Here is a 13513-nt window from a genome sequence, read left to right on the forward strand (position 1 = left end):
GCGCCACGAGGAGAAATAGAAATGCCATGCGATGGGAAATCGCTTTGCGGAAAAGCGAAGGAAAACCCGGGAAAAAGGCAGTGCGAATCTGCTGCCACTGCTGCTGCTGCTGCTGCTGCCGGCAATCGCAGGTTGACTGACATTTGGAATGCAGCTCTCCTTGTCCCGCCGCCTGGGGGCCCACTTAAGTGGTAAGGATAACAGCCAACTGTTGTTGGCAGCTGACGCCGGGACAATGAACTCTCCAGCCGCCACTTGAACCCAGGTAAACCGATCTGGCCGGCCCATTTTTCGCCGCCGCCACCAGGATATCTGAAGTTCGCCGGCGAAGCCATAAATGCATTGTTATTTTAAACGCGGGACAAATTGGAAAGCATTTTTAAAGGTAAATGCATTGCAAGGGCTAGCTGAGATAGATTATGCTGACTTTTTTCTTTCTATGATTAAAGAAATAATGGAAATAATGCTTGTCTGTTTAGTCTAACACTTGCTAGATGTCTTAAAAGAAAAGGGCCACTATCAATAATCTATATTTTATTAGTTATTTTTTATGTATGTATGTACTTTTCTTTTAAAAAGGTTTTTCCTCTATTTTAAATCATTTTACATTGCTAATGGCAATTGTAAAACCTAAAAATATTAACTAGTCACTGTTTGTTCATATCAGTAACTGCAGTTTTTATTTGCCAAGCAAATTTCAAGCGTAATCAGCCGAATATATACATTCCTTTTTGGGGGACTATCATGATGTACTGCTGATGGGTTCTGTAAAAGGCATCGTCCAGAAAACCAAACAGTCCGGGCACGCCAAATCATCATAATTCGCAGGATTATATGCAGCTGGCATGCCAACCAGCGATTACATATTACCATACACCACTCGTTTAGATGAAGTTGCCCCAAAACCCTGGGCTGAATATACATTCCCCTGTAATCGTATGTGCGGCGACTCTTCAGTTTCCGTTCGAGTGCATTCGGAAAATTAATTGCTTTGCACTCGAGAGTACAACTTTTGGTGTTCGCCCACTCGGCTCACTCGTGTTGACATTAATCAATGACAATTTGGCATGGCCAGGCGCGTCTTCGAGTAGGCAGGAGCAGAAAACCGGACGAGGGCCTCTCGAAAGTGTCAATATCAAATGAATTGCAATTAAGCACAATCCATCAGCCCATCGACGAGTGGGCGAAGGTGCGGAAAAGAGTTTGTCGCCCCCTGGTAATGCCAATTAATGATCACCCAGCTGCAATCCCATTTTCGAGCCACTTAAACACTCTGGGCGTTGACAATAAAATGTTCCCTACTTCGTCCTCCCAGAAAAGTCCGACATTATATAAATAACACTTTGGCCGACTGTTGAAACTTTCAAATAACTTAACTGCTTAACTTCATGAAGTGCTTTTGAATAGAAGTCCTTTAATAAAGTATTGTTATTTGCAATTCTTGTTTTGTTGGGAAAAACAAGAGTTTTAAAATAAGTTTTGAAACGATTTAAGCATTCGAATAAATAATTTAATTAAGCTCTTACCACTACCCTTTTCATTTTTAAATCAAGGACTACCTGTTTATGTTAAGTTTTTAATATATGGTTTTAATATTAATTATTCAACATTAGTATTTAATATTTAATATTTAGAGTTTAGTACTTAAAATTGATATTTAGTATTCATATATTTCCCTTTAGATAAAGCATTTAACATTAATATCATATAAGTATTTTTTTGTTAGTATTTTTATTAAATGTTTGTATTGAGTATTTTTATTAGTATTTTTATTAAGCATGTATAATTACATCATACTCCTGAATTTGTGACATACTTTTTATAAAAAGGGCTGCCCACTCTGACTGCCGGAAGCGGAAGTGATAAGCGAGTGTCAACTTGGCAACTGCCTTTCAGCTTCCTCTGCCATGCGAATGTGTGTTGTGGTTTTATTTTTGCAGAATTTAATTAGAAAAGTTAGTTGGGCCTGGTCAGGTGCATAGCCCTCCGCTCCTTCCTCCTCCCTTCCTCCGCCCTACAAGCCGTTGAAGACGCCTCATTTACTCTTTTGGCACAAAAGTCGAAGCCACTTTTGATAAGTGCGTGTTGCGAAAAAGTTGCTTGAATTTCCAACGCCACCGAAAACGTGACAAAAACTTGTCAATGCACACGAAGTGGAGAAGATTCGGGGTAATGGGGGAAATGAAGAGGAGGTCCACCAGCAGAGCTCCAACAGAGCGTGTCGAGTATGCAAAATAGGATGGGTTGCAAGGACTGCGACAAATGTCCGACATTAGCTGGAGAGCCAACGCAAAAAAGCTACAATAATATCATATTTTTTACTCAAAAACGCAAATACCCTATAGCCTTGTGTTGAATAAATCGTTACATTAAAATTACCATAATTCATATAATATTTTCCTATCATATTTGGCGAAGTAGATAAGTTGATTCGACTATTGTAAAAATCTAGTTGTGTAACTTATTGTTTATTGATTTAAGAATAATATATTTGAAGTCTTTTTTACACATAACAAAAAGAAATCTATTTTCATCAAGACAAATTAATTGAATATAAAGAACGTTTGGCTTGTTTATAGCTTCTAGATGTCAATTAAAATCGCAGGACCCCCTGGAAGGGTATGCCCTCGATGTGGAAGTGAGAACTTTCGGCAGGACAAAGTAGAGGAGCAAGTTCGCTGCAGGTAACCTCGTTTATTATGTCATCGGGACAGCGACTGGTGAAACCATTTTTAGGGCGCGACGGGTGGTGCGAATGGGATGATGGGTGTTGCACCCCCACAGGTGATTGGGCAGGTGTGCAAAAGGGTGTGGATGAGGGATGGGTGGTGGGTGGTGGTACATGCCCGGGGCAGAGGCGTAAAAGTGTGCGCACGACCAAACCGCGTGGGCAAAAAAAGTTTTGCAGGTGGAGACCCACTGGAATGCAGCGGGTCGCGTCGTGGTCTCCACCTTGCCGGGGATCCGGTGTGCCGGAATCGCAACTGTAAACTTATGCAACTGGCCAACTGAGCTTGTTTAGATTTATAAGCTGTCACTGTCCTCGGATGGAAGATGGGGAATTCGACCGTCCGGGAGAATGCATTGCAACTAAAAGTTGAGTGCGGAGCTGATTTTTCCTATCAGCGGGCAGCAGATATTTAAGTGCGGCTCCTTTCGACAAAGTACGACAGACCATCCCAATTACCAATTATCAGTAGGTCACTGGGATAGTTTTCAAATTTTCAGTGAGAACAAAGAACTACGTTTCGGATGATTATTATTCAAAAACATTTTATAAAAAAACTATAACTACTCAGGAGACTGGGCATAAAAAAGTCCTTGCTTAGAAAAACTAATTAAGTTTCCCCAGTGAAAATTGTATCTTTTGTGGATCCTTTTCGACTAATAAAGAAATTACCAAAAAATTGTATATGTCGATTTACACGTTGCTGAAAAGCTACAACAATGTTTTTATTAAATTGTCAGTGAAACCCAAAAAACACATGAGCCTTCCCCTCCCCATCAAAAACCTTGCTCGTAAAAGGTAGGCAAATCAAAACCAACAGAATCCGAATGCACGGCGCAAGGAGTCTCGGCGGTCGCCTGGAGGAATGTCGGACTTGGACGACGACATCCTTGATTGCAATGATGTGCCAGAAGGACGGCTGCCGCGTTGGTGGTTCGGTGGCTTCTCATCGGTCTGCGTCGCCTTCGCGGTAGCCCCGATTGACATCGTGAAGACGCACATGCAGATCCAGCGGTCTAAGCGCTCCATTTTGGACACGTCCCTTAATATTTACAGACTGAGGGGTGAGTGAAAAAGATAGGGACTCTAGCTCTAGCCCTTATAAAAGATATATAGCTTTTTACGTGAGAAGATCCTAAATTTTCCTGGCCAAACCTTAAAACTATTTTAATTTTCTGCGGACTCAATCAAATAGTTTTACTTGAATCGGAAAACCTTATGTGCTTTTAAATGGAACTATGGTGTACAATACCCTGTTTAAGAGCTTTGAATTTTGTAAATGATACCCCCAGCATTCGAAACAATTATACGATTGTTTTTAAAGCCTAATGCGAAATCTTGTTCACAGGACTTAGAGGCTTCTACGATGGCTTCTCGGCAGCCATCCTGAGGCAGATGACGTGCACCAATATTCGGTTCATCGTGTATGAATCTGGCAAAAGGGTGCACCTTGTCGAGGACAACTCATATCTCGGCAAGATAATCCTCGGCTGCGTGGCTGGCATTTGTGGTGCCGTATGTGGAATACCTACCGACCTAATTAACGTGCGGATGCAGACCGATATGAAGGTGCCTCCGGACAAGCGACGCAAGTATTTTGACCCGACTTGCGGTAACCGCCATCAATCTTAGGCATTCTCTTGCCCTGATTACAGCTATAAGAGCGTCTTGGATGGCCTCATTCGAATACCAAAGGAAGAAGGCTGGACGGCCTATTATACGGGTGGATCGGTGGCCGCGTTGAAGGCATCTCTGGGAACCTGCAGTCAGATTGCATTATACGACATTGTAAGTTGCACTGTGTTTTTACAGAAAATAGTGTAGAATCGAAAAGTTTACATTTACGTAAAAGATTTAATATAAATATAAAAATACTATAATTGGATTATTCAAATATTAAAGCTGTATCGATTTAATTCTGATATTCTAATATTTTCCATCCATTCACCTTTTTATACTCTTGCAGAGCAAAGGGTATTATAATTTCAGCCATAATTTCAGCCATTATTTTGATCAGCATCACGATCTAAATCGAAATACCTCCGTCCGTCTATATAAAAAATATAAATATTAATAATGGAAAAAAATTATAACATCGTTGTTTTTAATGTTTATATAGCTGTCATATGAACAATAGTCGAAAATATGGAAAATTAATAAAAAAAAATCGTCATAGCTTCGATGTTGTTTAGTCTTTTTGGTTTTTGATTCGATATATTTGAAGTCTGCAAGGGTATATAAGCTTTCTTGTTCAAAATAGTATTTATTTTTTTCCATCCTCTTATAAGATTAAAACGGAAGTGCGACAAAATACATCCGTGAATGATGGCGTTCCCCTGCACTTTCTCTCCTCATTGGTGACGTCGGTTATTTCATCTACGATCACACATCCGCTGGACGTCGTGAAGACCCTGATGATGAACGCCAGACCCGGCGAATTCCGGAATCTTTTCCACGCGAGCGTTTACATGATGCGATTTGGCTTCATCGGACCCTTCCGTGGATTGGTTCCCACGATAGTAAGGAAAGCTCCAGCGACCACATTGCTATTTGTTTTGTACGAGCAGTTAAGGCTTCGCTTCGGAATATGCAAAGTTACGGAAAGAATGGATCCCTGATTAGGTTTTAAAAACTAAGCCTGGGTCTAACATCATGTGTGATTTTACACTAGTTTTATAAAGTTTTAAGACAATAAAATATGAAATGATTTTATAAAAAAAAAAATAGAATGTTATATTTAAAACATTTGTAACATAACATATGTATTTCGAAAGATTAAAAGCTTTGACTATCAATTTGAGGAGGCATTTTTGTTTGATTCTGTTCTGGTCTGCCGGTAACGCTAAAACAACTTGGTAAAAATAATAAATACGAAATACGAAATACTAAATACTAAACACTAAATACTAAAATAGTTGAATATATTAAACATTTTCGTCGTAAGTTTTTTGTAAAATCAAGAATTGACTTAATCATCAAAATACCGAGAAGTTCGGTACTAAATACATAATTTATTGGGTTGATTCATCCAACAAAAATCTTTTCTGCGAATGCTCTATACACGTTCGGTGGCCATTGGATCATTGACCCAAAGAACCCTTTCCTTCCGCCGAACGAAACATCAACCACAACTGGTCGCATTATAAATTGATTACAACTCGCAACGTGACTAATGAACATTAATTTGTCCAACTCCTTGACAAGGAGGACGCAGTTGTGCCATCAAAGTTGAGGCTAAATGCCAGCACGTGCTGTGTGTGTAGTTCTAGTTTAGATGCCGCCACGATGACAACTAGGCGTATGAGCAACAATGCCAGGACAGCGATGGCGGGATCCCCCATCGTGGCACACATCCTTCTTCCAGCGCCGTTTGTGTGGGTGTCGTGTCACGTAAACGTCGGTAAATGTTGCACGTATGGACGGCATTGTTGTGGGTGGCTTGTGAGCATATGGAGGACACTCCGGCCATTGCCGCACACGCACCCACTCTCTGCTACCCTTTAATCGTGATTGCAATCATTGTGAAATTGAATTTGTAAGTAGGCAATTTTAGGACGATAGCACAGCGCAAGAATAAGAATAATGCGCCGCAATAAAGCCGAATGTGAGTTGTACCTCTCCGCCCCACAGATATAATATTTTAGATATTACAAAACCCAAATCCGTATATGATACTTGGTATAGCATCACATTTATCATCACAGTATAATAACTTAAAATAATAACAAAAATGCAATTTTCTGACAAATGTTACATTTCCAATTGTTCGATTTTTTTAAATTTTTATAGTAATATTTTTATTTTAAAGTAGGATATGCCAGGTTTTATTTAATACTTATAAGAATAGCGCATAATTTTATATTTAAGTCACACTGTTATTGTATTTAATTTTATTATTATTTATTTTGTTTTTATTTAAATATGTTTTTATTTTTGAGTAGCATTTGGCCAGGGCTTCTTCTGTAACCCAAACTAATACTTGAACGTGGCTCGCACAATTTGCATAAGTGCTGGGAGCCAAGTTTATGACTGACTTGCGATTGCATCGACGATGAGTTGTACCTCAAAAAGCTGAAGCCAGGGAAAGGGGTCAGAGGTCGTCGGTTCGTTGTTTTCTGCGCCGCTTGGCAGGTTATTAGTTGCTCGGCTAACGCATTTTGTTTGCTGTTAGAATCATTTGCATAGCTTGTATTTATGCAGCCGCTTTGGTCGGGCAAGCTCGCATCGTTTTGCATTATTAAATATAACGCATACGCACTGTTGACCCGTTTTCGGTGTGGGCTTTGTGGCCGGTTCGTGTGCGCATTCAAAGTAGAATTTAATGCTTTATGAAGGGGCATACACCGTTTATTTGGGCTCGCTCTGACCGAGATTGTTTTGCAAATAAACACGATTGCGGGGCCAGGAGTCAGGAAGTGACCAATTATTTGACTAGTGAACAGGATGCATCGAGGTCGCAGGATAGAACAAGTGGGTTGGGATGAGATTGTGTAAGCAAACAGTGGTTCGCCGATCATAGAACTAGGTCTTATTTGCTCACGGATCTGCTGAGCTATAATTATGAACTTACTTAGTTATTTTACTTAATTAAAATAAAATTTACCAACTATTTCCTGTTCTCCCAATAATGTATTATAAAATGTTATAAAATATTCAAATATGTAATCATTGGTTTACTTTTTATTGACAATGGTAAAAAAGTTTTGGAACAGACTAAAAAATACTTGTGATCCTTCTGACCTAATGATTCAAGCTGTGGAAGCAGAGGCTTCGTGCTAACTGCTGAGCTCCTCGATTTCATAGTACCCAAAACGAACACGGATTTGCTCGAAGGTCAAAAACGTAATTATCGTATTGGGCACCATTCGCAGTAGGCAGGGCACCATGCCGCGAAAAAGACCTCGCAGCCCGAAGCGCATCATAAAGCCCATCGCTTTTGTCAAACCACTAGAGTCCACCATCGCGAGGGTCCTCAAGTTCTCTATGGGCTGGACGATCGGAACGCAGATACAAGCAGCGGTTACAGAACTTATTAGATGCAGAAATGTGTCGTCGTGCTTCATTTTGAATAATTCCATGTACGTTTCCTTTGCCTGCAGATTTGACGGAAGAATATTGAGAATGTAGAGTTAACCGAAAAAATAAGAGTGTCAATGAAATAAAAATCAATTATTGTTTTCTAATTTGATGACTTCACTTCAATACATTTCGTGAATATTCACCTGATCGTAGGCTCCATTCTGGCCGATGGTGACAAATCCTGACCTCACAAACGCAAAAAGACATCCACGGAATAGAGCTCTCCATCCCTCGTCCTTGGTCACGCGATAAAGGCCGTGGAAGACGTGGCGGTAGTTCCACTGAAGTCTCTTGGGAAGGACGCGGTTCACTTGCATCCGCGTGTTGATCAGCTCCGTGGGTATTCCCACCATGCCTGACGTACATCCGGCCAAGCCAGCTACAAATATCTTATCCAGCCAGTCCACAGGATCTTCCATCTGATCCTTGCCCACTTCGTACAGATGAAACCGAAGCGTTGTGTAAGTTAGCTGCCTTAACAACTGGGCGCTCAAGCCGTCGTACAGGGAAAAGAAACCTAAAAAAGTGGAAATATTATTAGTCTCTACCGTTCGCAACCTTGAAGAAAATGAGTTGATATTTTTATATATATAATCAGGGCCGGATTAAGAATGTGAGGGCCAGAGGTTCGATCAATGTGTGGGGCCCTTTCAGAAATTATTTACATTATGCAAAAAGATTAAGTCTTCAATTCATTTTATTTATTTATTATCACAATTTTAACCTACTTATCAAATACGGAGTAGAAGGGTAGAGTAAAACATAATTAAATTGTTTCAAATGGCATCTGCATACAGTAAAAACAAACGTACTTTCGAATTTTTATATTAAAAAGACTTTTTACGGCATTTTTAATTCTCAAATTCTTAACAATATTATCAAAAGTGAACCAGTCGATCTTCTTCCAAGCTCGAACGAAGTCGATTTTGGAACAATTCCATTTTCTAAATCGATCTTTCACTCATTAAATTTGTCACCTTCATCGATAGGTACAAGCGCAACACGATTTCTGCATTAAAGAACTGAAATACCTATTTTTTTGTATTTTTGTGTGGGCCCCCAAAATGTGTGGGCCCCGGCCCGCGGCCCCTCGGCCCTGTCCTTAATCCAGCGCTGTATATAAGCAAATTATTAAAGTATATTCAACTTTAGCTAAACTATCGCACGATATATTTTCTCGATCTACCGATAGTTCGATTCTGGGCTCGAAAACGAGCATGGATTTGGTTTAACAGCGAAAGATAACGGACAAAAAACCGAAGAAGGAAAACAACCAAAGTGTCTTCTTCATGTTTACAGTATAGAATTGATCAGTGAAACCAATAAATAAGTTGGTGTTATTTGTAATAGCTGCTTGAACTCATAGTTGATTTGTAGTGGATTAATTACCATGCTTCCGAACAGCGCTCCTCAAGCTGGAAGCCATGCCCACATCTTTATGGCTGACGACCATTCGAGACTCGATGAGGTCGAAGGGTGCCGTAAAAAATTGGGCAAAAGCCCCAGCTACTCCGCCGCTCCACCAACGCGGAATTATCCTGGAAAGGAGTGGTGAGAATACAGCCAACGCACTCAGAGGAACTTACTCCGGCTCGATATTTTCGACATGGGAGCATCGATGTATTATCGCCAGCTTGCCGATCCTTGTTCTATCTGCCACTTTCTCGACTTTATACCTCTTTCTACTCGTGTGTCCATCAATCTTCTTTTTTCTGTCTCGCAGGGGACTTTTCCGATTCGGATTAATTTGACAAGCAAGTGAATGTATACTTTTGTGTGTTTGGCCGAAACAGGTACTGGCGTGGGAATCTCGCCCTTTCCGGCATTAGTCGTCCTTCACTGATGACAAACAACATCAAATTTAGATTTTTGAAAGTTTAAAATGTATTTATTTAACTGACTTTAAATTCACTGTTATTAATGGCACAACTTGAAGACAACTCACTCAAAATACATTTGGCAGAAGAAATATGTTATGTTGACCCTAAAATCACAGGCTTGTCATCCTCTCAGTATTTATTTAGCTGTTATATGTTAAGTACCCATAGGAAACTAGTAAAAGTTTCTTTAACGAAAATAGTTGCCAACTTACTGGGAAAGATGAATTTGCATTTTCAGAAAATGTACCTCCTTCAGAGACTTTCTCTTTGAATCCCTCCTGCCCTGTGTCATTTCGAGTTTCGGCCATTAACATGAGCGCTCCACGCTGTCTAATTGCTGGCCAGAAGTCCGAACTAATTGAGCCAGCTCCTCCTTTTCCCTGCTGCGCAGTTTCCAAACTTGCAGCGCGGCGATCAGGAATGGCATTGAGTGACATCCACGCAGGTGTTGCAACGTTGTTGAGTAATTTGGCATAGTTTCGTGGCCCGCACTCGCCTGCAGAACTTTGGGGAGTCCTCCGATGCTCACACAGTTGTCATGGCATTATCACGGCCATTAGGCATCAGCAACCGATGCGAGTGCGCTCCACCTAGCTGCAGTTCGAAATTGGTAGCAACTTTTGGACATATTAGAGGCAGGGCTGCGGGGCGCCGCAGAAAGTTGCTTTCGGTGGGGCAGGGAAGTTGCGAGACTCGTGGGCAAAATGCGGACAGATTGGGTGGCTCTCAAATTGTGGATCCATCTTTAAATTAAAAAGTTAGCTCCAACAGTTAGGGACTTCCTGTTCTGTAGGTAGTTGTATTGTCTAAGTGATCTAAGGGTAATTTAACCGAAGATTAATTCGAAAACAGGAGGCAGTTTGAAAGATGAAAAACGAATTAATTTTTTTGTTCCTTTTTGGCAATATAAATTGAAAGCATTTCGTTAAATTGGCTTATAAGCCTCAACAAAAAATATGACATTTAAAAAAACCGTAATTTATTAGTATAAATATTGAATGTGCAGCATGACCAAAACTTAAACAAAATAAATCCTGCTAGCGCTAAATGATGAACTGCAGTATTTATGGCATACTTTTCAGCGCTGCAAATGGTTTCCTCATTAGGCGTCGAAAGCGCAGCGCCATCAATCAAGTGCTCAATCAATCAATTCGCCATTTATTTTACTGCCTGCAATTTCAGTGCACAATGCCGAATTGCAATTGAAAAAACAATAGCTACAGCGATGGTTTTATTTATTTGAATTTTTATGAGCGAGCACTAAAAAATGGATTCATAAATTTCTACTGCGCAAATAAACTAACACAATAAGCCATTCTATTTTCTGTCCTTTCATAGATTTATCTCATTTTCCAGTTAGTCGTTACTACGGCGACTTGAGGAGGGAGGGGGGAGGTGGGGAAAGGCAGTTAAACTTACGCAGGCCCCACTTTCTTACACACTTTTGCCTGCGTTAGCGGAATATTTTTACTTCTTTATTTGTGCTCGGAATTGGTCTTCTTGTTTTTCATTTCATTGAGCTTTTCAATTTGCGCGTAATGGGAAATAATATATCACGTATGCACTCGCTCTCTCTCCAGCTAACTCGCTCTGCAAATTTACTTTTGCAAATTTAATGCTCCGCTCCTTGAAAGTTTTCGAAATAACGCCTCAATTTGATATGTCTCAGCATCGACGGTTTGTTTGCCCTGCCTTCCTCTGAAATTTTTTGGTAGCACATATTATTCTGTGAAACCCGCTCCGAGCCCTGAAAAGATCCTCTGCGTGTCTGTTTGCAAGTATCTTAGGTTATTAGAAAAGTTTGTGGCCTGACTAAGAGGCTACAAAAAGTTGTCAGTCGAAGAAAATTGCATATTGAAGTTGTTTAGGCCATTTCGGACAACCGATGAAGGGTAGAGTCTACTCCCAGGCAGTTGGACTTGTACTTAAGCTTGACTTTTAGCAGCTGATGCAAAGAATTTAAATTCAGCTTTTTGGACTACCATTCTTAAAGAGCTTAAAATTAGCAAGGTATTAAATGAAAAGGGTGAAAGAAAAAATTTGAAATCTTTAAGTAACATTTATCTGTTTGCTTAACTAATAAAAACAAAAGCCATAACAAAATTAAACATTTGCTTTCTATTAAGAAAGCTGAGCTGAGAAAGAACTAAAAGTTATATTAAAAGGTAATTATTTTTTAAAAGGGTAAATATCAGTTTAGATAATGCGCGTAAAAGCGTAAAAAAAATTAGCAAGGTATTAAATAAAAAGGGTGAAAGGAAAAATTTGAAATCTTTAAGTAACATTTATATGTTTGCTGAACTCATAGAAATAAAAGCCATAACAAAATTAAACATTTGCTTTCTATTAAGAAAGCTGAGCTGAGAATGAAGTTATATTAAAAGGTAATTATTTTTTAAAAAGGTAAATATCGGTTTAGATAATGCGCGTAGAACGATTTAAACACAGGATTATAAATGTTTATAAGTAAAGCTATTTTAAATAAGGCTTTCAAATACAGATAACACAATTTAAATGTTAAACAGCTGGTCGTACCTCTCATTTTAAACCTCGTTGAAAGAAACCATTTAAGTATGCACCACAATTTCTGCGCCTTGCAGTTGCAGCGCATGCAACAGTCTGTCAGAACTCGGCCAAGATATTCTTGCCGCAAGTCCCTGCTAAGCCCCATGGCACTCCGCCTGCTGGCAGCTCCTCTCCTTCTTGTGATGGCAAACTTTCGCCAAGTAAGTACAACAAACAAGATCTTGCAACGGCTGTCGATGCCGCTCCGCTCAAACCACATGTAATGCAGCTGCAAGCCGACAAACTTGGCAAACTCAGTCGGGAAAACAGGGAAATTCGGAGGGAAAGTGTGACAAAGGCGGCGGGGAGTGTCGGAAGATTCTATCAAGTTTTTCCGTTTTTTTTGTCTGCTTTGCCTTTTGTGGCTTGTCTGGTCGCTCTACTCCTTTTTCTCTTCTTGGCCAATTTTCGTGTTGAACTCTTTTGAGAAATGTTTTTGCCCAAAATATCAACATTGGAACAACTGCAGACAGGGATCACAGGTGGCAAGTGCAAATGACCCAGGAAAGTCCGGGGAAACGGGGCAGAGGTTAAAGGGTTAGAGGTCCTTGCTGGTGCGACAATCAACTGGTCAAAGCCGTTGCAGGAGTCACTCAAAGGACCAGACCCCGAACCCCCGTCACGAATCGAAGCAACCGGAGCTCCCGCAAAGTGCTACGAAAATTCTAAATTCCATTTTACGATAATGCAACTTGGCAGGAAGCCAAAATACAAAAACAAAAAAAACAAAACGAAAAAACAAAGTAATGAAAAAACATGGCGAAAGATTGATAGCACCGACGAGCCAAGTTGGCCCTTGGTCCGAATAAGGCCAGCATTTTGGCCTGCCCGGGCATCTGGGCAACATGTGCCATAATAATAACAGCAATACAAACACCCTATACAAACAGCTGCGAATTCACTGCAGTTGTTGGCCAAACAAACTGTTCGAGGCCAAAATAGTTTACAACGTGTTTGAATGCTCTGCAAAAGAAATCGCTTCGATGGCTTGATAAAGGCAGGTTTTGGCTTCACACAGCCAGCATTCAATCTAAAATGTAGTTCGATGAAAGTGCACTGCTTAACATATCCTGGCAATCAACGATATTAGTTCTTGTTTAAATTTTTTATCCACTGATTGGCAACTCTTTAAAAAACTAAAACTTATGTTACCTGATTTGTATGAAATATTTAAACATTAAGTAATCCTTCCCCTTAATACCTTTTTTTCTAGTAACCCCACCTGTTTTGTACCTTATTATATTTTACTGGTTCTTGGACC

At 40.1% G+C, this 13513-nt stretch overlaps 2 protein-coding genes across 3 annotated transcripts; one reads left to right on the plus strand and one right to left on the minus strand.

Moving 5' to 3' along the window:
* Positions 1-3233: 3233 nt before the first annotated feature.
* Positions 3234-5452, plus strand: LOC108088266 (mitochondrial dicarboxylate carrier). 2 transcript variants are annotated; one of them, XM_017185983.2, is made up of 4 exons: positions 3234-3792; positions 4077-4320; positions 4384-4516; positions 5017-5452. In XM_017185983.2, exons 1-4 carry the CDS (start codon positions 3594-3596, stop codon positions 5344-5346), a joined length of 906 nt encoding a protein of 301 aa, XP_017041472.1. In that variant the 5' UTR covers positions 3234-3593; the 3' UTR covers positions 5347-5452. The 2 variants fall into 2 exon arrangements, with proteins under 2 accessions (XP_017041472.1, XP_017041473.1); XM_017185984.1 differs by having other exon boundaries at positions 4077-4316; positions 5017-5130.
* Positions 5453-7386: 1934 nt separating this feature from the next.
* LOC108088268 (mitochondrial dicarboxylate carrier) lies at positions 7387-10114 on the minus strand. The gene is made up of 5 exons (XM_017185986.2): positions 10000-10114; positions 9394-9622; positions 9197-9345; positions 7951-8324; positions 7387-7821 (listed from the first exon to the last, which is right to left on the minus strand). Exons 1-5 carry the CDS (start codon positions 10112-10114, stop codon positions 7504-7506), a joined length of 1185 nt encoding a protein of 394 aa, XP_017041475.2. The 3' UTR covers positions 7387-7503.
* Between the last annotated feature and the right edge of the window lie 3399 nt (positions 10115-13513).

Source organism: Drosophila ficusphila, unplaced genomic scaffold, assembly GCF_018152265.1.
Source record: "Drosophila ficusphila isolate 14025-0441.05 unplaced genomic scaffold, ASM1815226v1 contig_106, whole genome shotgun sequence".
In the NCBI taxonomy this organism is placed as follows: Eukaryota; Metazoa; Arthropoda; class Insecta; order Diptera; family Drosophilidae; genus Drosophila; species Drosophila ficusphila.